This window comes from Cuculus canorus, chromosome W (assembly GCF_017976375.1).
Source record: "Cuculus canorus isolate bCucCan1 chromosome W, bCucCan1.pri, whole genome shotgun sequence".
Taxonomy (NCBI): domain Eukaryota; kingdom Metazoa; phylum Chordata; class Aves; order Cuculiformes; family Cuculidae; genus Cuculus; species Cuculus canorus.
Window position 1 is genome coordinate 6,593,327 of NC_071440.1, and position 24,789 is coordinate 6,618,115.

Sequence of the window (24,789 nt, forward strand, 5' to 3'; positions counted from 1 at the left end):
GCTTTTATTTAGCCAAATTCCTTAAAAATCCAAAAGCTTTTGAGGTCTACAAAGCATACACTAAAATATCATCTTTAAAAAAAGCAATAAGGCAAATAGCATACTCATTACAAAAAAAGTTACAATGTTAGTGTATACAAAGTACAATTTAGTTACAATGTGTAGTACTGTTTCTACTACATAGCCCTATAATGGTTTCCTTTCTACGTAAAAGCCAGGATTCCAGGTGAACACAAAATCATCCTTGTACCACCATCTACCACTGGCAATGGTTCTTCAGCAGCAGCAATGTTTGTTCTGCTGTTTGAGTCACATTCATACTGAGGAAAGTCCACAAATCAAAGTTCAGAGTTTAAACATTGTCATACTTGTGAAGAGCTTCTTCTAGCTTTTGTGTCACTTTTTGAAAAAAGAGTATTTGCTGTTGCAAGAAATACTGCATCTGTGATTTGAAGTCCCTCACACGAATTTTGTGAAAGTGATTAATTTCTGCTAGGGTTGCAAAAGAAATAATATTACAGCGTTCCTGAATGCCCTCAGCTTTTTGGAGCTCCATCTTCCCTTCTTCCACATGCCGCTTACTCTCCTTCACTTTGGTAAGTGCTCCTGTGTAAAGAACAAAAAATAGTTGAACTGTGAAGACAATGTAGACTCAACTACTGTACTTTAACAAATGATTTAATGACAACAAGTAATCATAGAAGGCTCATTCTAAATATATTGCTATGTGTGCATATATATATAGAGGAATGAAAAGGAATAAAATAAAAGGTTTTTCAGATAAAAAAATCACAGAACAGTGAACTTGTTTAAAAAAAGTTGTTAAGGCTCTAGTTTGCAAAAGTTAGTAAAACATATTATTTCACAACCTTAAAAATCAGATGGTGTATTTCAAAGAATATCTGAAAAATATGCCAGCAGTAGAAAAAAATGAAAGCGCAAGAAAACTAGTCAATCAATTTCAGCAATGTAAACACCAGAAAAATAGCTTCATTCAGAAATCAGACTTTGTTAAATATCACTTTTCACAGTCTTTGTGAAACATCAAAAGCAGATCTGAATACAGAAAATCTTGCCAATACACCATTCTACTTTTACACTACAGATACCCAAAAATTAATTATTGAATACTGGAGAAACTAAAAGTATATTCCAAACTTGTAGACATCCAGGTAGAGATAAATTGTCACATTCCAGATCCACAAGCCACACACTCATATCTGGGATCTGATGAGATGCATCCCAGAGTCCTGAGGGAATTGGCCAAGGTGGTTGCCAAGCCACTCTCCATGATATTTGAAAAGTCATGGCAATCAGAAGTCACTGGTGACTGGAAGAAGGGTAATGCTGTGCTCATTTTTTAAAAGGGTAGAAAAAAAAACCCTGAGAACTACCGACCTGTCAGCCTCACCTCTGTGCCTGGGAAGATCATGGAACATATCCTCTTAGAAGCTATGCTAAAGCACATGGAGGCAATGGGAGATATTGATGGCAGCCAGCATGGCTTCACCAGGGACAAATCCTGTATGACCAACTTAGTGGCTTTCTATGACGGGGTAACTGCAGCAGTGGACATGGGTAAACCAACAGATGTGATCTATCTGGACTTATGTAAAGCCTTTGACACAGTCCCCCACAACATTCTTCTCTCTAAATTGGAGAGATATGGATTTGATGGGTGGACAGTACAGTGGATAAGAAACTGGTTGGATGGTCATATTCAAAAAGTAGTGGTCAATGGCTCAAAGTCCAGATGTAGATCCGTGGTGAGTGGTGTCTCTAAGGGGTCTGTACTGGGACCGGAGCTGTTCAATATCTTTATCAATGATATTGACAGCAAGACTGAGTGCACTCTCATCAAGTTTGTGGATGACACCAAGCTGAGTGGTGTAGTTGCCACACCGGAAGGACAAGATGTCATCCAGAGGGACCTGGACAGGCTGGAGAAGTGGGCCTGTGAGAACCTTATGAGGCTCAACAAGGCCAAGTGTAATGTCCTATACCTGGGTCGGAGCAATCTGTTTTCAGTACACGATGGGGGATGATGTGACTGAGAGCAGCCCTGCTGAGAAGGACTTGGGGGTGCTGGTTGATGAGAAGCTCGACATGAGCCAGCAATGTGTGCTTGCAGCCCAGAAGGCCAACTGTATCCTGGGCTGCATCAAAAGAAGTGTGGCCAGCAGGTCAAGGGAGGTGATTCTGTCCCTCTATTCCTCTCTTGTGAGACCTCATCTGGAATACTGTGTCCAGTTCTGGAATACTGTGTCCAGTTCTGGAATCCTCAACGTAAAAAGGATATGGAGCTGTAGGAATGGGTCCAGAGGAGGGCTACAAAGACGATCAGAGGGCTGGAGCACCTTCCCTACGAGGACAGGCTGAGAGAGTTGGGCTTGTTCAGCCTGGAGAAGAGAAGGCTCAGAGGAGATATTCTAGCAACCTTCCAGTACCTGAAGGGGGCCTACAGGAAAGCTGGAGAGGGGCTATTCATAAAGGCTTGTGGTGATAGGATGAGGGGGAACAGGTATAAACTGGAGAGGGGCGGATTTAGACTGGATATTAGGAAGAATTTCTTCACTATGAGAGTGATGAGACACTGGAACAGGTTGCCCAGGGAAGTTGTGGATGCCCCATCCCTGGAGGTGTTCAAGGCCAGGTTGGATGGGGCCTTGGGCAGCCTGCTTTAGTGGGATGTCCCTGCCCATGGCAGGGGGATTGGAACTAGATGATCTTTAAGGTCCCTTCCAACCCTAACTATTCTATGATTCTATGATAGCTGGGTCTCTTTTGACCTGCGCAGTCAATAGGTGGTTCGTTTATCTGTGCAGTGATCTGGAGGCCAACAAGGTCACTCTCAAGGAGAAAATCAAAAGCAATATTTATTCTGGTTTTGCCCAAAATAAATTGACCAAAATACTCAGGTGCGCATCCAAGATACAGGGGGGAACTTCCCAAAGTTACAGGAAACAGATCCCAACCTGTTCAGATCACGATCTATTCCCTGAACACAGCAATGTCACTCGGATCTGATCCAACACAAGCACCGATACCAGATCAGAAAACCAGTAAGCTAATGGTGATACATTATGTGAAATATTTAAAAGTGGAATATTTTGATTTAAGCTAAAGTACAGTTAAGTTTTGTCTGGGCAGTTGTGGTTTTTGAAAGTTGGACCAAATGTGCCTCTAATAGCAGGTTTTCTTTCTTTGATAGCATGTTTTCCTTAAAACGGTGTTTTTCAGACACTGTCCATTCTTTGAAATTGATAACATCTTGTGTTCATTATGATCTGTCTCTTCTTCTGTAATCATCTCTGTTTGGAATCCTTACTAATCTGAAAGCTGAGGTCAAGTAGAGAGCTGGAGCCAGCTCCAAATCAGAAAGAGTTTTGACTGTTGCGAAGTTTCATAACATTAAATTTAGACCTTGGAAAGTAATAGAATATGCATAAGATTTCTGGAAAAATTTCTACATATGCATGAAATATATTCTGTAACCAGCTCTTTTCTCACTGCACGTGACTGATGGAGATCACTCCCGCATGTTGCCCAGGCCTGATAAAGGATGCTTGCTTTCTAAAATTCCAAAACGAATCTTAGAGAGTTTTATTTGCTGGCATTTTCAGTATCATTTTGGCATCCCAGATGGGACTTGCTTTCAGGATTTCGGATCTGTGGGGGTCGAGAATGCTCCAGTCGGCAACCAAGAACTTCTCAGGGAAAGAATCTCCACCCCCTCGAACCGTGTCTTTGAAGCAAGGATTCCACTGGTAAGAATTAAAGCATCCTTTTTGTATTTTGTTTTGGTTGCCTGCTCATAAGTCAGAGGCGAAAGCCCTGCAGGGTTGGGCTTGAAAGATACCTAATTTGGGTTAGGGTTCAAGTCCCCAACTTAGTATTTTGGTATATATGGTAATCCGGATTTTGGTATTTGGTACTTTGGTTTGGGGTTGAAGTCCCCAGTTTGGTACATAACCACGATTTTGGTTTTGGTCTGTTTCTCTTTGTCTATGTAATTGTCTGTGTAACTGTCTGCGTGATTGTCTGCCTGAAGGACTCTATTTGTAACTGTCTATGTGAAGGGTGACTGTGATTGTCTGTGTGAACCATTAAAGTCCTAACTGGCTTAAATTTGGAAAACTGACTTTGGCACAGCTTGCTGACATGTTTTGTGTAAACTGACTTTGACATGGTTTGCTGATTTGTTCTGTTTAAGATCTTGAGGCTGCAATCTGTTTTGGTTTGTTTGTGATTTGTCAGCAATCACCTGTTTTAATATGGATGCAGGATTATTGCAAGGAGGTGTTGGTGTTGTTTAGAAATCCCCTCTGTCGTGCATTTTAATGCATTGGAAACAACTATGTGAGCCTCCAGGGGGAATGGCAGCAAAAGAAAATTTAATTAAATATTGTAATCAGTGGTGGCCGTAGTATAAATCAGATGAAGGAGAATGATAGCCTGTTAATGGGTCACTGAATTATAATGCTTGGCTACAATTAATTCTTTTTCTAAGAAGAGAATGAAAATGGGATGAAACTGTGCATTCGGATATGTTTTAAATGTTGTAAAATTACCCAGAGCAGCACCTAGTAATCTCCTTGGTTTAACCTTGGAAAAAGATAAGGGAAAAGCAAAACGGGGTGAATGAGAGATAAACAGAAGTTATACAAACTCCCTAATGTTAATCTGTGGAAAATGCAGAACAGGTGATTTATTATAAAGTCTCTATTTCCCATTTCTGTTACTGATTTGAATAGCAGCTGGAAATCATAGAGAGAATTTGAATTGGACAGCCAGCAGTTATGAGAGAATGATTAAAACACAAGGCTCTGACTGGAAAAAACATTAAGGTGATTATGCAAGTGGTGTTTGATGATTCATAAAGGAGGTATTGGGAGTTTTACAGGGAACAGTGACTATTGTTTTTAAGGAGCTGAGGCACGAGACTTGGGAAAGTTATTGTGTGTTGTTTGAGCGGCATACAGAAATAGGGAGAGAAAAAGAGATTAATAGCTGTCCCAGAACACTCATGGAAAAGAGAATATAGGGAGGATACAGGGGAAGGGGCCGAGGCTGGAGCCCCTTACCACAGAAAGTCTGGGTACAGCCAGGAGAAAATCAGTGTGCTTAATGCAAATAGGAGGGGCACTAGAAACGGGAATGCCCTCTTTTGAATTAAGTTACCCTTCTGAATCCCCTGTTCACTGTAGAACAGGATTAAGGAAGAACGGAGGAATTTTCCACAGAACCTCTCGTTAAAATCAAGCTGGGGGAAGACAAAATTGAATTTCTGGTGGATACCAGGGCTGTGTATTCTGTATTGAATACTCTGAAATTAAAATTATAATAATATATAAAATATATAACATATAAATATAATAAAATGTAATAAAATGTAATAAAATGTAATAAAATATAAGAGTTATTGGTGTGATGGGAGACAGGGAAAGCTGACCATATTTAAATCTTTGAAATTTAAATTAGGAAAAGAGTGGGTAACTCATCAGTGTTTGCATTTGCCAGGCTCCCCAAAGTCATTGTTAGGAAAGGATTTGCTTAAAAAATTAGAAGCTCAAATAAGATTTGGAGAAGGGGAAGTTGAAGTTTATATACCAGAATCTAAATATATTGAAGCAACAGCTTTATTCTTACAGGATGTCAATGTTCAAGGAAAATAATCCCTCGAGAGGCTGGAGATGCTGTGGTCCTGACCTGGGAAGTCCAAGTGAGCAGAACATGTAAGAGGTGATTTGAAACCAGGAACAGTCCTGGTAAGAATTAAATAATACCCTGTAAAATTAGAAGCTAAGCTTGGGTTAGTATCAGTAATTCAGAAATTCTTGAAATATAAGTTGTTAGTGGAATATGAGTCAAAATATAATATCCTAATTTTAGCCGTTAAAAGGCAAATGGTAAGGGCTACCATTTAGTACAGGATCTTAGAGCAATGAATCTGATTGTTCAGGACATACATCCAGTGGTAGTGAATCCCTATACTCTTTATCAGCTTCAACTGAAATACAGGGTTGGTTTACAGTGCTAGATGTATAGGGTGCCTTTTTCTGCATTTCCCCTTGAAAAGGGAAATCAAGAGCTTTTTGCTTTTGAATGGGAAAATCCTGAAATTGGTAGAAAAACTCAGTATACATGGACTGTTCAACCCCAAGGATTGAAAAACAGTCCAACAAATTTTGGGAATCAATTAGCCAAAGAATTAGAAATATGGAAAAAGAAAATGATGGGGGAACAATATTACAGTATGTGGATATCCTCATTGCTGCAACTGCTAGAGAAGATTGTCTGTGACTGACTAGGAATCTTTTAAACTTTTTGGACTGAGTGGATACAGAGTTTCCAGAGAGAAGGCTCGAAGAACTGTGACTTGGATTTGAGACACAACAAGGACAGCGACAAATAAGAACGGAAAGAAAAGAAGCTATTTGCCAACTACCCCAGACAGTTCGTGAGTTAACAGCTTTTCTTGGGATGGTGGGATGGTGTTGGCTCTGGATTTCAAATTATGGACTATTAGTAAAACCTTTTTATGAGGTATCAAAGACATCTACCCCTGAGCACCTGGATTGGACTGATAACAGCAGGGCAGCCTACAAATATTTGAAATTGTCTTTAATGAAAATGCCAGCACTTGGGCTTCCAGACTTATAAAAATATTTTGATGAGAGGCATAAAACAGCCCTGGGAGTGCTATTGCAGTTTCTGGGAGAGCAGAGACATGCAGTGGCCAGTCTCTCAAAACAACTGGGTAATGTCAGCCAAGGACGGCCGGTCTGCCTGAAAGCAGTTGCTGCCGCAGTAATATTGATCCAGGAAGCTTGCAGATTTACAGTGGGTCAGAAGATGCCAGTATATGTATCACATATGGTCATCACTGTCTTGGAACAAAAAGAGGACATTGTCTCTCTCCTAGTCGAATGTTAAAGTACCAGGGGGTATTATTAGAGTGAGATGGTGTCCTCTGTAAGACCACCTCCGTTGTAAACCTGTCAGTGTTTCTCTCTGCTGACCATGTGGAAGAGGGGTAGTTATAGGAAGGCCCATGACAGAAATTGTTCTTTCAGTTACGGAAAATGTGTGGTATGCCAAAGAAACCATCCCAATACCAATATCAAGTGATATCTGGAAATGTTAGGGAAGGAAAGTCCCCTAGAAATTACTGGCAAATAGATTTTACTGAGTTATCCAAAAAAAGGATACTGATATATTCTAGTTTTAGTAGATACCTTTTCAAACTGGCCAGAGGCTTTACCTGCTCGCACCAATAGGGCAAGAGAAGTAGCAAAATTTTACTTAAAGAATTTATTCCAAGGTTTGGGCTGACTTTAAGAATGTCTTTGGACAGAGGTCCTCATTTTGTGGCAGAAGTAATCAAACAACTAAGCAGTGTTCTGGGAATATCCTGGGATTTGCATACACCTTATAGGCCTCAGTCTAGTGTGAAAATGGGGAGAATGAATAACACTTTGAAATTACAGTTGAGTAAAATATGTCAGGAAACCTCTATGACCTGGGTAAAAACACTGCTTTATGGATGACAGAACAACGATCCCTAGCTGTTCACCACATGGCAGCTGACTGGGTATTGAAGCCTGAGTGGAAAATAATGGGACTCAGGGAACCAACTAAAGATGAGGATTCAAAGAATTAGATCACGATGAATTTTGGGACTATGTTTCAAATGACTGTTATTACAATGTTAACTGTGGGTAAAAAGGGTGAATTGGAACAAAACCATATTAGAATTCCTAAAAGTTTTTGGTAAAATGAATAGACCCCATATCATGAAGAATTATTCACCGAGCTCTGGACATGGTTGGATAATAAAAAACAAAAAAAAAAAAAGAGCATTCTTTGAATTTTTAAATGGTTCTTTGTCTAAAAATATTATATATACCTACTGCTTTTGTAAGATGTCATGCAATTTTTAGAAGGGCATCCAATTCAGGGCTGAATTGTAAAATAAAAATATTATTGCCTTTGCTTCAAAGATTTTTGTCCTTTTCAATATTTTACCAGTGAACGAGTGTTTCTCACAGTTTGGGGGCTCATCCAGGATGAGTAATCCTGTCTCTGCAGGACGGGACAGTGGGAGCAGAGAGGCACACCCTGCTGATATTAGCAGTCTATAATCTACTGTCCTGCCCCATGAGGAGCAGCGAACCTAATCCGGGCAGAGGACTCTCAAAGCAAAGAAGGGGAGAGGGAAATGTAATGAATTAACAGATCTGAATTGTGCGCGGCAGCTGAGAAATCCTGTACGTGGGACCCAAGTAAGAAAAGTGTCTGTTAAGTATTATCTAGGCAGCTGGGAGAGTGGGACTGAAAGCGTGTGTGAGTGAGAAGCAGGGGTCCCTGCGAAGCGATTTTGGAGTCCTTCTAACCGCAGTTCCATATCTCCATGAGGAGACCAGTGAAAGGACAACAGCGAAAGGGTTCCAGGCGAATAGTGTCCCGTGGGGAAGAAAAGTATAATGGGAAACAGGCTTAGTAAGACAGGTTCAAAAAGGAGAGAGGAATCTGAGGATCCCTCTTAGAGCATTCCACCTGATGGTCCTTTAGGGGTGATGCTCAGGGAATGGGGGCAAGGTAGCACCCAGGGAAAAGACAAGGACCATGGTGGACTGTGAAGGTTTTCTTTAACTGAATTTTGTTTGGGGCTAGTCAGGAGACGTCCTGCGCAGTGCTGGTATACCGGGTACCAGAACCCAGAGTATGCCTTTGGAAACTTTGAATTTGCAGTGCCGTAGGGACTCTTTGAGGATAATTCAAAGAGCCTTACTGATTGAAACTACGTGGTTTCTTGGGTTTTGGAGGCAGGGGTTAAAGTTCCCACTGTCTTGGCTTTGGTATGGGGGTGTGAGGGTCCACACCAGGCTGGGGACCCCTGCTGACTGCACCTGGAAGGAGATCATGGGACACGAAGTGGGCAGACAATATAGGACCGTGCATGAAAGTAGTACCATCCATTCACAGATTGTTTACGTATAAGATAATCCAATCATGCGGAAACACGTGTGTTAATCAAGGGTATAAGAAGCGCGCGTAAGATCAAGCACGGGCCGGCCAGCCCTGTAACTTCAATAAAGAAACTTGCTTCCACATCACCGTGTCGTGTCTCAACAGCGACATCTGGTGACCCTCGACGTGATATAGCTAGCGATTTTCTGAGAGTTTTAATTCTGGGGTTCCCCGAGGTGGCACAGCCACTAAAAAAGAGTTTTCGGCAAGAATAGCCAAGAGGAGCGTCGAGAGAAGCTGCTAAAAGAGTTTTCGGCAAGAATAGCCAAGAGGAGCGGCAAAAGAAGCTGCTTAATTCCTGATCCAGGACTTTTAAGAAGACACCGAGTGCAGGGTATGCTTGTGTTTCCACAGATGAAGGACATCGGTGGTACCCTGCTCGTTGTGTTCACCCTGTTGTGGATAAGCCATGGAGGCCACGTGTGGAGAATCAAACAGCCAGAGATGAGTGTGATGGATAGCCCTTGCTAACATCAAAGAACTGCCATAACAACTGGAGTATAAATCGTATACCGGAACCACAAGTTAGGGTTTTTAGGATCAGTAGAAAGAGAGTATAAGTCATGTACCGGAACCACGAGTTAGAGCTGTTAGGATCAGTAGGAATGGAGTATAAGTCAATGCTTGTATACTTTTCAGATGCACCTACGATATTACTCAGCGCGGTCAAATGTTGATGCTATTTTACTTGCCTGTTTCAAGAGTGGGTATGTTTGTAGTTGTGTTGTCGATGTTGCCCTGCATTGTGTGTCTGCTGTGAAGGGCCCCGCAGCGGACGACACAGGCAATCTTTAACGGGCAATTTTCTTTAGCACAAATACAAAAAGGGGGAATTGTGGGGGTCCACAGCGGGCTGTGGACCCCTGCTGACCGTACCCAGAAGGAGATCATGGGACAGGAAGTGGGCAGACAATATAGGACCGTGCACGAAAGTAGTACCATCCATTCACAGATTGTTTACGTATAAACTAATCCAATCATGCAGAGACACGTGTGTTAATAAAGGGTATAAGAGGCGCATGTAAGATCAAGTGCGCACCGGCCAGCCATGTAACTTCAATAAAGAAACTTCCTTCCATGCCACCGTGTCGTGTCTCAACAGCGACACGGGGGATCTGAGTCCCCACTAATAATTGGTATAAGAATTGTGTGACATTTTGATTTTGAACTCAGAAAGTATAAGAAATCGAATACTGATAACTGATTTTAACTTTGGTATACTTCATAACTGTGTATGTGTGTGCCTGAGACATAGCACTGCTATGAAGCAATTGTGGTTTTGAACTAAAGTTGATGGGAGGAGATGAATGAAATGAGTGTAAGCTTTGTCTTAGAATTTTTATGACTTTGTTGTTAACCTAATAGCTGTTGTACTGACAGCGTGTGAAGAACAAAACCTGGTAAATTATGTAAGTAATTTTGTAAATTAAGTAAGTAATTATGTAGGTAAGTTTGGCTAAAGACTGTGGCCACAAATAGTTTTAATCTTGAGCAATGTAAAAAAAAAAAAAGAGAAAAAGCGTGGCTATGTGTGTGAGTGCTCCCCCTTTCTCTTCCCTGAATGTGAAGGCTTTTTTTTCTTTTCAGCTTCTTCGCTGAGTCTGCAGGAGTTAACCGTGTTATCTCTATAGGGGAATACTAAGTTATGAGCAATTTTATTTGGATAAAAATAATGAGCACCCCAGTGATTATTTGGGATTCTTAAACAGGCTTTATTAAAATATGGGGGAAATGACCCTTAAAATTTTTAATAGAATGCCAGCTATTGATTTATCCAAAATGTGTTGTGATTATTTCTGCAGGCAGTTTTATTGTTGTGTGTGTATAACAGGGGAACAATACGCACAGGTTTAGTATGTGTGTATATTATGTGTATCAATAATGTAAGACATGTTGAACACCTGCCTAATTGGCAGAGACAACACGCAATGTAATTTAATAGAAGTGCAATCAGTAATGGAAAAGGTATGTGAAGAGAAGGAGAGAGAAGAAAGATTTAAAACGTATTTGAAGAGAAGGAGAGAGAGAAAAGGTTTGAGTAGCAGTGGTCATTGGTTGTGTGTATAAGGTTCAAGCAACAAAAGCAATAACTATAAAAGACACATAGTTTTCTTGCTTGGCATGCGTGGGTTTTGGAGGATTGATTCCTCCCCATATCCAGCGCTGCCAATAAAGGGTACCTGCTTAATAATGACTATTTAATTGTTATTATTATCTTGGAATCCTTGCAGAGCCGCACCTAGCCTCCCACTTCAGTGCGGAGTGTTAAAAAGCAAGGGGGCTTGGAAACTCTGTCCTTTGAATCAATACCCATTGCTTTTGTAAAATGTCGTGCTTCTTTTAGAAGGGCATCCAATTCAGCGCTGAATTGTAAAATAAAAATATTGTTGCCTTTGCTTCAAAGACTTTGTCCTTTTCAATATTTTACCAGTGAATGAGTGTTTCTCACATAGAATATGCATAAGATTTCTGGGAAAATTTCTACATATGCATGTAAGTGGGAAATATAGTCTGTAACAACCTTTGTCTCGTTGCACATGATTGATGGAGATCCCTCCCGCATGTTGCCCAGGCCTGATAAAGGATGCTTGCTTTCTAAAACTCCAAAACGAGTCTTAGAAAGTTTTATTTGCTGGCATTTTTGGTATCAATGGGAGAGAGACTGAAAGTAGAAATCACTTGTAAATAACCTGTTATATTAACTAAAATATAGAATTCTGACATAAAGGGTTTCTTTTTTAACAGGGTGGTGACTGTATCTGGTTGAAGCCAGATAACCAGGACTGGGACAACAGTCAGAGGAAGGACCACCAGCTGGGCCAGATAAGGCCTGAAGACGGCCTAGGCTCTCTAAGAGCATGCGCAAGGAGGAAAGGTGAAAAGTTCAAGGTGAGGAAGACTGCCTGTCTTCATCCCCAAAGACCCTATCGATCACTACCACGAGAAAATGTGCAAGTGCTAAGAGGAGGAAACCTATGATAATGAGTTCCTGTAATTAATCTTACTATGATAACAAATTCCTGGGACTGATTTTACTAACCCTACCCACTTCTTGGAAAAGTCATGACTATGTATGTTAATGCAATGCATATGTATAACATAGCACAATAAAGATGTACCGGCTTTGACACATGGTGTGCAAGCTTGGAGGAAAGATCCCCCTTGCACCCTGTGCACAGCTGTATACCTGCACCTAACTCTGTGTTTGGTGTTGTTATTCTGCGAGTCAAGACAGAGAAGAAGAAAGAGAGAAAAGGGAAAAAGAAAAAAAATCTGCGAGTCAATTTTGGCACCCTAGATGGGACACTCTCTGCCTGGCTGCCAGACTGACTGAGAGAGGGATGTCTTTGGCGTGGCCTGGGATTTCTCAGTAAGACCTCCCATGCTCACCCGATCACAGCAGCGGTAGACAAGGCCCATTTATTTTTGGATAAGTTATGTGAGGTAAAGGGGGGACCTGTAAATCATGGACAGACGTCTCACATATGGTTAAAGAAAAGTCTGCGTGACTTACCCCAGGGGCTCCTGGGAGGTTTGGTTTGGTCCAGTCCAGTTTGGTTAAAAGCTCAATTTCCAATAGCATTTGGTGGGCTGTAGTTTTGGTAATTGGACTCCTTGGAGTAATAATTATTGCATGTGGATACTCTATGTGTTGTATGGTATGCCTGGTACTGTGTATAGTTTAAATATCCATAAGATTGGAAAATTGTGGATCCAATAGTGGACAACTCAGACTGGTCATAATCAACATTGTATTGAGCTAGCTTTGAAATGAGTGATGTTGTGTGTGTGTTTGAGATATAGCATCGCTGTGAAGTGAGTGGGGGTCCCGATCTGCAGTTCTGTGACCCCACAATGGGCATGGCCAGAGACAGATGAAGCACTTAAAATGTTTGTAAGACTTGCAAATTGCTACAGGGGTTTGAAGCCCCTGCTTGTCTTGGTTAATCCTAGAAATACATCTCTCTGACCTTTCAATCTCAAATGTCGATTAAGCCGGCAAACAAATAGATTTACCTGAGGACCTTTGGAGTGGAAGGCTGCAGAGGGTGAAATTTTAAAATTCCTAGTACAGCAGAAAAAAAAAAGAAAATCGGCTGATAATAAGAACAGCTCAAAATTTGGCAAGTGATCAAATAAAAGACCCAGAAGAGGTCAAGGAACATTTCCCTTTAAAAGATCCAGGGTGGGATCCTAAGAGAAATGCACATAAAGACTTGTTAACAGCATATTGGGATTAGATAGTTAAAGGAATGGAAAGGGTCATCCCGAAATCAATAAACTGGTCAGCGTTATACACAGTGAGACAAGGTCCAAAAGAAACATCCTCAGAATTTTTGGACAAATTACAGGACACCATGAGAAAGCACACTCCCCTAGATCCCGGATCTGAAGTAGGAATACAGCAATTAATATCCCTGTTTTTAGGATAATCAGAGCCAGACATTTGAAGGAAGTTACAAAAGTTAAGGCCAACAGAAAGCAGGGATCTAGAGAAGTTGTTAGATGAAGGCTGGAGAATATACAGTAACCGAGAAGAAGAAGAAAAGAGGAAGGATAGGAGGATGCTGGTCACAGCATTGCAGGAAGCACGAGAAGTGAAGAAACTAGGGCCTAGGAGGGTTTTGGGAAGAAATCAATGTGCATGGTGTAAAAGGGAGGGTCATTGGAAAAATGAGTATCCTGAAAGAAGAAAAGGAAACAGGATACAGACTCACATCAAGGAGGATTGACAGGGCCCTGGGGATCTACCCTAGTGGATCCACTGGTTGTATTAAAGCTAGGGAAACAACAACAAAAATTAGAGGTTTTGATTGATACAGGAGCAACATTTTCAGTTTTAAACCAAGCTTTAATGCCTATTGATGATGATTTTGTAACGGTAAGGGGAGCTACTGGCCAGAAGGAAAAGTCATACTTTTTGAAACCCCTTGGTTTTAAACTGAGAAAACAGTGGGGGGGTACATAAGTTCTTGAATATGCCAAATTCACCAAAACCTCTGTTGGGGAGCGATTTGTTGGAACAATTGAAAGTGGAAATAAAATTTGAAAAAGGAAAAGTAGAATTTAAGGTAAAAGACCAACAATTAACTGTAGTTTTAAGCTTAGCTCTCATCAATACTCCCATCAAAACTGAGATACCCGAAGAAGTCCAGAATCAGGTATACCTAGGGGTATGGGCATTGGAGGCACTGGGAAAAGCAAAAACTGCCTCCCCAATAGCAGTTAAGGCAAAGCAAGGGGAAAATCCTGCAAGAATCAAACAATATCCACTAAGAATGGAAGACCGGGAAGGTATCCAACCAATAATAGATCAGTTTATTAAATATGGGCTATTGATAGAATGTGAGTCAGAATATAATGCCCCTATTTTACCAGTAAAGAAACTGGACGGTAAATACAGGATAGTACAATATCTTGGGGCTATTAATAAAATAACTGAGCCCCATGGTGGCTAATCCCTATACATTAACTAACCAAATCAGTATCTGAATTAACTTGGTTTACCGTACTGGACCTGAAGGATGCCTTCTTTTGTCTGCCTTTGAGCTTGGAAAGCCAGCCGTTGTTTGCTTTCGATTGGGAAAATCCAGACTCTGGGAGACAAACTCAACTTACATGGACAGTGTTACCTCAAGGATTTAAAAACAGTCCTACTCTTTTTGGAAATCAATTAGCCAAGTATCTGGAACAATAGGAACGGCCATCTGGGGCAGGAGTAGTATTGCAATATGTAGATGACCTATTAATAGCCGCCAAAACGAAGGAACTATGTATGACACGGACAATTAGTTTGCTAAACTTCCTTGGACTAACTGGGTATCGAGTCTCTCCACAGAAAGCCCAAATGGTTCAACATCAAGTAATATACCTAGGATATGAGATTACCGCGGGACAACGGACACTTGGAGCAGCAAGAAAGGAAGCCATCTGTCAAACTCCCAGATCACAAACAGTCAAGGAACTCCGCATCATCCTAGGTATGACAGGATGGTGCCGTTTATGGATCCATAACTATGGACTTTTGGTAAGACCTTTATACGAACTTTTGAAAACAAACTCGAAGGATCTTGTCTGAGGCAGAGAGGCTGACAAGGCCTTCCACCAATTAAAACAAGAACTGATGACAGCACCAGCCCTAGGCTTACTGGACACAACAGAAACCTTTTGGTTATTCTCTTACAAAAGACAAGGAATAGCCTTAGGAGTTTTGGGCCAAAATTTAGGGCCATATAGAAGAGCAGTGGCATATTTTTCAAAGCAACTTGATGAAGTGAGCAAAGGATGGCCGAGCTGCCTGAGAGCAGTAGCAGCGGTCATACTAAACGTACAGGAGGCCCGAAAATTCACACTAGGCCAGAAAATTACAGAGAGAATCAGAATGAAGCCAAGGGCCAAGGAAGAATTGAGTCCCTTTTAAATATTATACAGCAGACTTTATAACATACAAATGGGTACAACAACACAAATCGGAAATGAGATATTGTCTGAATATGTGATAGGTTTACAAAAACAACTCCAAAAGGTTGAAAGACAGGTTTTGGGAACTCGAGTGAGAGGCCTTGATGGACCAATTCATAATATTGTGCCAGGTGATTATTTATGTGTCAGACCTATTTCAGACTCATCTTTAGAACCAAAGTGGGAAGGACCCTTTCAAGTTCTACTAACATCTCATAACACAATTAAAGAACAAGCATCATGGATACATCATACCAGAATCAAGAAAGCTCCTACGCCACGATGGGAATCAACACCAATTGGACAAGTAAAGCTCCAAATCCAGCAAAAGGATGGTAAATAACTGTGTTTGTCATACTGGAATTATTGGTAGGAATAGTGGTTGCTTGGGAACAGAACTCATATGTAAGGATGACTAAATTCATAGCAAGCCATCTTAATTGTTCAGATTGCAGGGTGTGTACAGCTCTTCCCAGAGGAAGTCCAGGGTTGCCTTTGTTTGGAATATTATCTACAAATTTTACTTTGAATGCCTGGAATAAGACCCACTGCACCTTTGGAAAGGATGTGCAGAAAAAGAAGGGGCCCAAATTTGATTTACAAGTGTGGAACCAGAAAAATATAATATACCTAAACAACCAAACAGGAGGCCAAAATGTAGGGAACATTTGAATCACTTAGAAATCTAAATGTAACCCTGAAAGAGATTAAGAAGAAAGGCAAAGGCAAGTCATCCTAAGTAAGAGAACTGAGCAATGTAAGCTGGGCCCTGGATTTTGGTGGCTTTGTGGGGATGGATGGGCCAGAAAGAGTCTACCCGTTAATTGGATAGGAACATGTGCGAGAGGATTCCTGATGACCCAGAGTAAAATATTCAATTGATCAGAGATTCCTAGTGGTATAATAAGGTCATCATGGAAAAGAATAAGATGAGGAACTAACCCTCTAGCACAAAGGCCAACCGCTTTTCATAGCTTTGCAAGATGGTTCCTCCCCTAGCTAGGAGTTAGCGAACTTGAAAAAGCAATAGTGAACATCTCAGCAGAAATGGAAGTTATAACCAACCACACCACAGGTGCCCTTGCAGCTCTCCAGACTAAGGTAACCTCCTTGAGTAAAGTTGTGCAACAAAACCGAATGGTTCTGGATACGCTAACTGCACAACTAGGAGGGATATGTACCTTTATAAATACAAGTTGTTGTACTTATATTGATCAATCAAAAAAAGTGATGAAAGGTATAGATGAAATTTGGAAACAGGCCAAAGTCTTGTATGTCGTAACCTTAGATGATACCTCGTATGGGTTTTCAGAGCTGTGGGAGAAACTAACTTCTTGGTTATCTAATTTTGCCTGGCTGAAACGATTATTTGTTGCTATGATAATTATAATCATCTTAGGAATTCTAATCTGTTTTATGTTGCAATATTTTAAGCATTTTGTTTGACTACTTGAGGAAATGGTGTTATGTAGGCAAAAGAATTTGCTTAGGATAAAGAAAAGGGAGGAATTGAAAGTAGAAATCACTTGTAACTAACCTATTATAGTAATTAATATATAGAATTCTGTCATAAAGGGTTTCTTTTTTAACGAGGCGGTGACTGTACCTGGTTGAAGCCAGATAACAAGGACTGGGACAACAGTCAGAGGAAGGACCACCGGAAGGACTGTCTGTCTTCATCCCCAAATACCCTATCAACCACTACCACAAGAAAACGCGCAAGCGCTGAGAGGAGGAGACCTATGATAATGAGCTCCTGGAATTAATCTTACTATGATAATGAGTTCCTGGGACTAATCTTACTAACCCTACTCACTTCTTGAAAAGTCATGACTATGTATGTTAACCCAATGCATATGCATAACAGCACAATAAAGATGTACCAGCTCTGGCACATGGTGTGCAAGCTTGAAGGAAATATCCCCATTGCACCCTGCGCACAGACGCATACCTGCACCTACCTCTGTGTTTGGTGTTGTTATTCTGCAAGTCAAGACAGAGAGGAAGAAAGAGAGAAAAGGGAAAAAGAAAAAAAATCTCCATATCGATGGACAGCAGCAGTTCCTCTGGAACACGTGGTCACTGCAGCAGTTTCTTCCAGGCCGCGTGGTCCAGGGCTGATCCAATCAAAGTGATGAGCAAAAGAGCAACGCGTGGCTCCTTGTGAGTTCTTTTATAAGGGCAGTCCGTGCCCCTTCAGCACGTGCGGGGGCTCAGACTTGCTGCATGTCCTTCAGGACAGTACGGCCCGGGTAGTCCGGCGGGTGAAGAAAGCGAGGCGCCTACCGCTCCTTCTCCTCCCCCATAGCAGCCGGCTCAGGACCTCGAGCTCGGCCAGGCGGGGGGAGAGGGGGGTGCCTCTCAGGCGATATCCTAAGATCAGTCTTTGCGGAGCGCCTGCTGCTGCACCCCCTCCGCTATTCGTGCCACAAAACAAGGGCACAAATGGCCAGCCTTCAGACAAAATGTTTAAGGCAAAGAAAAAGCAAAGTCGGGCTTATATAAATATTCCACCCTATGGCTTAAACATTTGTCACAGAACTCAAATCCAAAACTCAAGACCGTGCTGTCTATAGTGATGACCCTTATAAGAAGGGGATAGGATACGGAGAATAAGGCGAAGAAAGAGAGAAGGAAGGGCTATAACTCATAGAGACAGAAAGATGGGAAGGAAAAGACAACCAGGATGGCATGAGTGATTATACAAGGATCAGGATTAATATAAGAATAGCCGAGTGAATCAGAATAAATCTGAAATGGTGATTTGTAAATGGTGGGATGGAATGTCAATTGCAATGTGTTAAAAAACAAGATTAACAAATAAGATAATGATAACAAAGGAGTCGTTGAGATTGACCACTCAGATATGGCCACACCTTAACGTCTCTGTGTGGGAATGATCTCATCCCCTCTGGATATGCAATGAGGTTCCAGGAATGAAGTGTGCTTGTCATTTCGGGGAAAAATATGAATATGAAGACAATTCTGTGTATATAAAGTTCTCTGAAATCACTGATCAGCAGAAGCACTCCGAGGACAAATTCCGAGTCTTCTCCAGCACCATATAAAGTGTATCTGCCTTAATGGTTAAATAAAAACATTAAGCGTAAGTTTCTTTGTTTCAGATTTGGCACCCCAGATGGGACCCCTCTCCGCCCGGCTGCAGGACTCTCTTGAGATCAGATCAGATCTCTCTTGAGATCTCCTGATCTCTCTTTGAGATCAGGACTCTCTTGGGTACTCCCGGGGATTTCTCCGGAAAGACTCCTCAACTGGATCTCTGCAGGGACAGACAAGGACCATCCGATTAAAGGTACACTTCAGAAATTTTACTTTTGGGTTTGGGGACCCGTCCGTTTGGTTTGGCTCCTCATAAGTCATTACTGCATGATGCAGGGTGAGCATATGCCGGACTGCTAGCATCTCATAGGCATACATTGAAGTTGCTTGGGTCTTGGTTGTAAAGGCAAATATTTGGTTTCTGTGTGTAGATCTTGTTTGTACAGGAGAATATTTGATTTCTGTGGGGAGGTCTTGGTTGTAAAGGTGATATTAACCAAAGAAACTGGAGTCATGTGGAAGCTTGAGTGAATATTTGGTTTCTATGTGCCAGTTCGAATTGTTCAAGTTAATGTTATTGTGTTGTGTGTGTTATTTTTGTGGTGATGCTGTGAAAAAAGCCAAACTCAATTATCAATGCCAATTCGATTATTAAGTGGGTATGCTTTAATAAACGATGACAGGGCACACATGGGGTAGTCCGCCAAATGTGTCCCACTAATGAGTCCTCCATTGGTTGCATGACTTTTATACTGGTTAAACATACATGTTCATGTGGATTCCAGGAAATACTGGTTTAACAGCTATACCTTGCATGTCCATTGTTTTCCAGGAACTTATTAGCATACCCACTCCTGTGTGCATATCACAGTTTCTTTGTGTCTTCTGTTTGCCTCTGATGGTCTTTATCTTATCTTATCTCCCTCTTCCTTGTGTCTTCTTGAGGAGTTCATATTTGTCCTTTGTTCCTGCTGTGGGACTGTCCTTGTTTCAATTAGTAAACAAGCTAAACTCCTGTTACATTCTTTTTTACTGCAAGCTGGCCAGGATTTGATTCTTATTATTGCTTAAGCTAATTCCCTTAACATAATGATTTATTCCTTCTTTCAGTGGAATGGGGTATTTGTATATATATACAGTTCTTATCCTTGGTTTTCTATCCCTTAGATTAATAGCCATGGTAAATACACGATTCCAATCTGAATGCATAACCAACAAGCATAATAATTTTGGAGCACTTGAAGAGCTGCCACTTATTCTTCCAAAAGTTTAAGGTTCGATTTTGTAACCAGAATCCCACTGGCTCAGATAAATTTAGGGGGCTTAAAACCAGAGTATTAGGAAACTTGAGGCACATATAAAGCCTCATAGTAATCTGGTCTCTCCAAAGGATGGAATTTTGGATCCCAAGGACAGAACTCACAAAACTGTGGTGATGACATCTGCAAAGAATATCCTTCACCACCGCTTTGTTGCTCCCAGTCGAGATCAGTGGGTCTAGACCTCTCTTCCTGAGGAGCATTAATAAAATTAACAGAGAGTATTAACAGAGAAATATGCAACTTCCTTATGAAAGGAGATATTCAACTTAGGGAAACCCAAAATCTGTAATACAGGTAAAGTGAAAGTAGCCACATTAATCATATTAAAATCAAAGACAAAGTCAAGAGTTGTGGCAGAAAATCTCAGCCCATCTTCAGTGGTGGAGGTCATAGCAGGGTGTGTCAGGACAGGTCCTTGATCCACTTGGCTCCATGGTGGATCCTGGAAAAAGGACCGGTTTTAAAAAGAAGGAACAATCCACACCTGATGTTTATAGTTATCACCAAAGTAACAGGGCACTCTTATGCAGAAAGGTCACTGCTTACACTTATCCCCCAAGGCCATCCTCGAGCTGGTGGAGCCATAAGAGAAAGGGATGGAAAAGGGTTGCAACTGCAGGGAAGGGCAGACAGGACAGGTGACCCCAATCTGACCAATAGGACTCCATCCCATACACATCATACTCAGGATAAAACTGAGGGATCACAAGGGTCAAGCTCTCTTCTTCAGTGCTCGGCATCCAGAAAGGATCTCGCTCATCGTTCTTTCCCCTGATCCCAGATCTGTGTGGTCCAGAATTCAGTTCCTGAGCCCAGCACCCTCCTGCTGCTGAGTCCAGTCTGGGACCTTTCCCTGTGCCTGCTCTGCAGCATCTGTGGTGGCGTATAGTCATTGGGGGGTAAATGTGATTTTGGTTTTGTATATTTGCCTATATTTAATTTTTTTATTTTAAATATAATTTTATTGTTATTGTATTACTATTATTATTAGTAGTAGTAGTAGTGGAAGCGTGAATCTGATCAAGGGTAGGGAGGCTCTGCAAAGGGATCTGAACAGGCTGGACTGCTGGGCTGAGACCAATGGCATGAGGTTTAACAAGGCCAAATGCCGGGTCCTGCACTTGGGGCATAACAACCCTATGCAGTGCTACAGACTAGGAGAAGTCTGGCTAGAAAGCTGCCTAGAGGAGAAGGACCTGGGAGTGTTGGTTGACAGACGACTGAACATGAGCCAGCAATGTGCCCAGGTGGCCAAGAAGGCCGATGGCATCTTGGCTTGTATCAGAAATGGCGTGGCCAGCAGGTCCAGGGAGGTTATTCTCCCTCTGTACTCAGCACTGGTGAGACCGCACCTTGAGTACTGTGTTCAGTTCTGGGCCCCTCACCACAAGAAGGATGTTGAGGCTCTGGAGCGTGTCCAGAGAAGAGCAATGAAGCTGGTGAGGGGGCTGGAGAACAAGTCTTACGAGGAGCGGCTGAGAGAGCTGGGGTTGTTTAGCCTGGAGAAGAGGAGGCTGAGGGGAGACCTTATTGCTCTCTACAATTACCTGAAAGGAGGTTGTGGAGAGGAGGGAGCTGGCCTCTTCTCCCAAGTGACAGGGGACAGGACAAGGGGGAATGGCCTGAAGCTCTGCCAGGGGAGGTTCAGGCTGGACATCAGGAAAAAATTTTTCATGGAAGGGGTCATTGGGCACTGGAATAGGCTGCCCAGGGAGGTGGTTGAGTCACCTTCCCTGGAGGTGTTTAAGGGACGGGTGGACGAGGTGCTGACGGTCATGGTTTAGGGAGTGTTAGGAATGGTTGGACTCGATGACTCTGTGGGTCTTTTCCAACCTAGTGATTCTATGATTTATTATTATTATTATTATTATTATGTCATAAATGCTGGTTTACTTTCCATTTCCAACCCACAAGTGTTTTTCCTCTCATTTCCCTTTTCTTTCTTCCTGTATAGGGGAGAGAGGCTACAACTGCCCTGTGTTTAACTGCTGATCAGGCCAAGGGGTGGGGTGCTGAACTGGGACAAGCATACATTACATAATCCCAAGTTACTACCTGCAGTTTGACCAGAAGGAAAAAATTCCAGGGCTCTGCTCATGAAGACTGCAATCAAGAGTTGTGTGAAGAGCAGTCCTTTACCTCACTTGAAGCTAGGTCTCCCCCCATCTACCAGCATGGACAAACAGAAGCTGAAGAAGAGTAGTACCTGCTAAGGGTGTACCATCTTCCCACTGCCCCATTTCCACCTCTCCCCAAAGTACCTGAACATCAGTTTTGGAGTTTTGCATATAGCAGTGAGGAGGAAAACTTCAGTTATATCTTACGGATACTAATCTGAATAAAGATAAAACTAGTGAAAGGGAATTCTTTAGAGCAGAAGCCCTTTTTGGCTCTTTATTTGCACAGTACTTAGTACAGTGGACATCTGTTCCACAGCTGAGCGTCCTCAATTCTTAAAAAACACAAGCAGTAATCAGTGATGTGCTTCATAACCATATCATTCATTTCTGGAAAACATCTACGAAACTGCTGTAGCAGCCATGATTTAACCACATACAGAAACATTGCATATGGGATGAAACACAGAAAAGTATTGGCTCAACATTGCTAGAAGGCAGCACTAAGTATCTGTTGAAGTCAGGGAGGTCTGCAATTCACAGTCAGTCCCTCTCAGGAACATGCATCATCCATTAAGTCCCCAATACATATGTGTCTTCGGTGTCTCAGTCCAAAATATTGAACTTAAAAAGTTGCCCAGCTTATAAGAGCTAACACACACTTTTTTTAAGATCCTATATAATTGTACTGCCCTTTATCACAGTTACACACAGTTATCACAGTAATCAAGTTACGGTTGGCAACATTGTAAGGCTCAGACAGGTCCAGTCAATTAATACATGGCTCCGTGGCTGGTGTCAGAGCAACAGCTTTGAGTTTTTCAACAACTGGATGGCCTACACGACACCAGGACTTCAAGTATCAGATGGGAGCCACCTTTCTCAAACAGGGAGGAGGGCCTTTGCCCAGGAGCTTGCAGGGCTAGTAGACAGAGCTTTAAACTAGATCTGAAGTGGGAGGGGGATAACATCAGGCTAGCCTGTGACAAGCGGTAGGAGGACAGGTGTCAGGTGTCAGGGAGGATACTTCTCCAAAACACCTTATAGGTAATAAAGGGTCCAGTAGGAAGGTGATGCTACTGGCAGCTCAGCTGAAGTGCCTCTATGCAAATGCACGAAGTTTGGGTAACAAGCAGGAGGAGCTGGAAGCTACCATGCTACTAGAAAGCTATGATCTAGTTGCCATCATGGAGACGTGGTGGGATGAATCCCATGACTGGAGTGTGGCTATCGATGGCTACAGGCTGTTCAGAAGGGACAGACCGGGAAGGAGGGGTGGAGGTGTTGCCCTCTATATCAGGAAAGGGATAGAATGTGAAGAGCTGTCATTGAAGAGTAGCCACGAACAGGTTGAAAGCTTGTGGGTCAGAATTAAAGACAGAGGAACCAATGGGAACTTTGTGGTTGGTGTATACTACAGGCCACCCGATCAAGGAGACCCAACCAATGAAGCCTTCTTCCTCCAGCTACAGGAGGCTTCATGCTCCCAAGCTCTCATCCTACCTGGGGACTTCAGCCACCCTGACATATGCTGGAAAAGTAGCACGGCAGGCTGTAGGCAATCCAGGAGACTCCTGGAGTGCAATGAAGATGATTTCTTAACACAGCTAATAGAGACCCCCAACTGAGGGGATGCAATACTGGACCTGATGGTTACTAATACAAGTGAACTCATCAGTGACATTAGGATCAGAGGCAGCCTGGACTGCAGTGATCACACACACGTGGAGTTCAGGGTCCTGAGGGATATGGGACAGGCGAGGAGTATAGTCAGGACCCTAAATTTCAGGAAAGCAGACTTCCAGCTCTTCAAGGAGTTACTCGGTAGGACCCCCTGGGACATGGTCCTCGGGGACAAAGGAGCAGAACAGAGCTGGCAAATATTTAAGAATACTTTCCATGTAGCACAAGAGCGCTCAGTCCCCAGATGTAGGAAATTAGGCAGGAAAGGGAAGAGACCAGCGTGGCCAAGTCAAGACCTGCTGGTCAAACTCAAGAACAAGAGGCAACTGCACAGGCAGTGCAAGCAGGGACAGGTAACCTGGGAAGTGTATAGGGACACTGCCTGGTTGTGTAGGGATGAGGTCAGGAAGGCCAAGGCGCAGCTGGAGCTGAACTTGGCAAGGGAAGTAAAAACTGACTAGAAGGGCTTTTACAGGTACGTCAATCAGAAGAGGAAGGTTAAAGAGAACATTCCCCCCCTGACGGCTGGGAATGGTGACCTCGTATCAACAGATGAGGAGAAGGTTGAGGTATTTAAACATGTTTTTGCCTCAGTCTTCACTGATAACCACTCTCCTCAACCCTCCTGGGTCACAGGACAAGATGGTGACCAGGGGGGTAAACCCCCTCCCACTGTAGAGGAGGATCAGGTTTGTGAACACCTGAGAAACCTGAACATATATAAGTCTATGGGACCTGATGAGATGCATCCCAGAGTCCTGAGGGAATTGGCCAAGGTGGTTGCCAAGCCACTCTCCATGATATTTGAAAAGTCATGGCAATCAGGAGAAGTCCCTGGTGACTGGAAGAGGGGTAACATTGCGCCCATCTTTAAAAAGGGTAGAAAAGATGACCCTGAGAACTACCGACCTGTCAGCCTCACCTGTGTCTGGTAAGATCATGGAACAGATCCTCCTATAAGCTATGCTAAAGCACATGGAGGCAATGGAAGTGATTAATGGCAGCCAGCATGGCTTCACCAGAGGCAAATCCTGTATGACCAACTTAGTGGCTTTCTATGATGGGGTAACTGCAGCAGTGGACATGGGTAAACCAACAGATGTGATCTATCT

General features: G+C 42.4%; 1 protein-coding gene across 1 annotated transcript in view; it reads right to left on the reverse strand.

Annotated features, from left to right (window-relative positions):
- Positions 1-352: 352 nt before the first annotated feature.
- The window catches only part of LOC128850265 (sorting nexin-18-like), a 35,537-nt gene continuing 11,100 nt past the window's right edge, over positions 353-24,789 (reverse strand). Inside the window, exon 2 of the mRNA XM_054053275.1 lies at positions 353-606. Coding sequence (XP_053909250.1) covers positions 353-606 — 254 coding nt within the window. The remainder of the gene's footprint in view (positions 607-24,789) is intronic.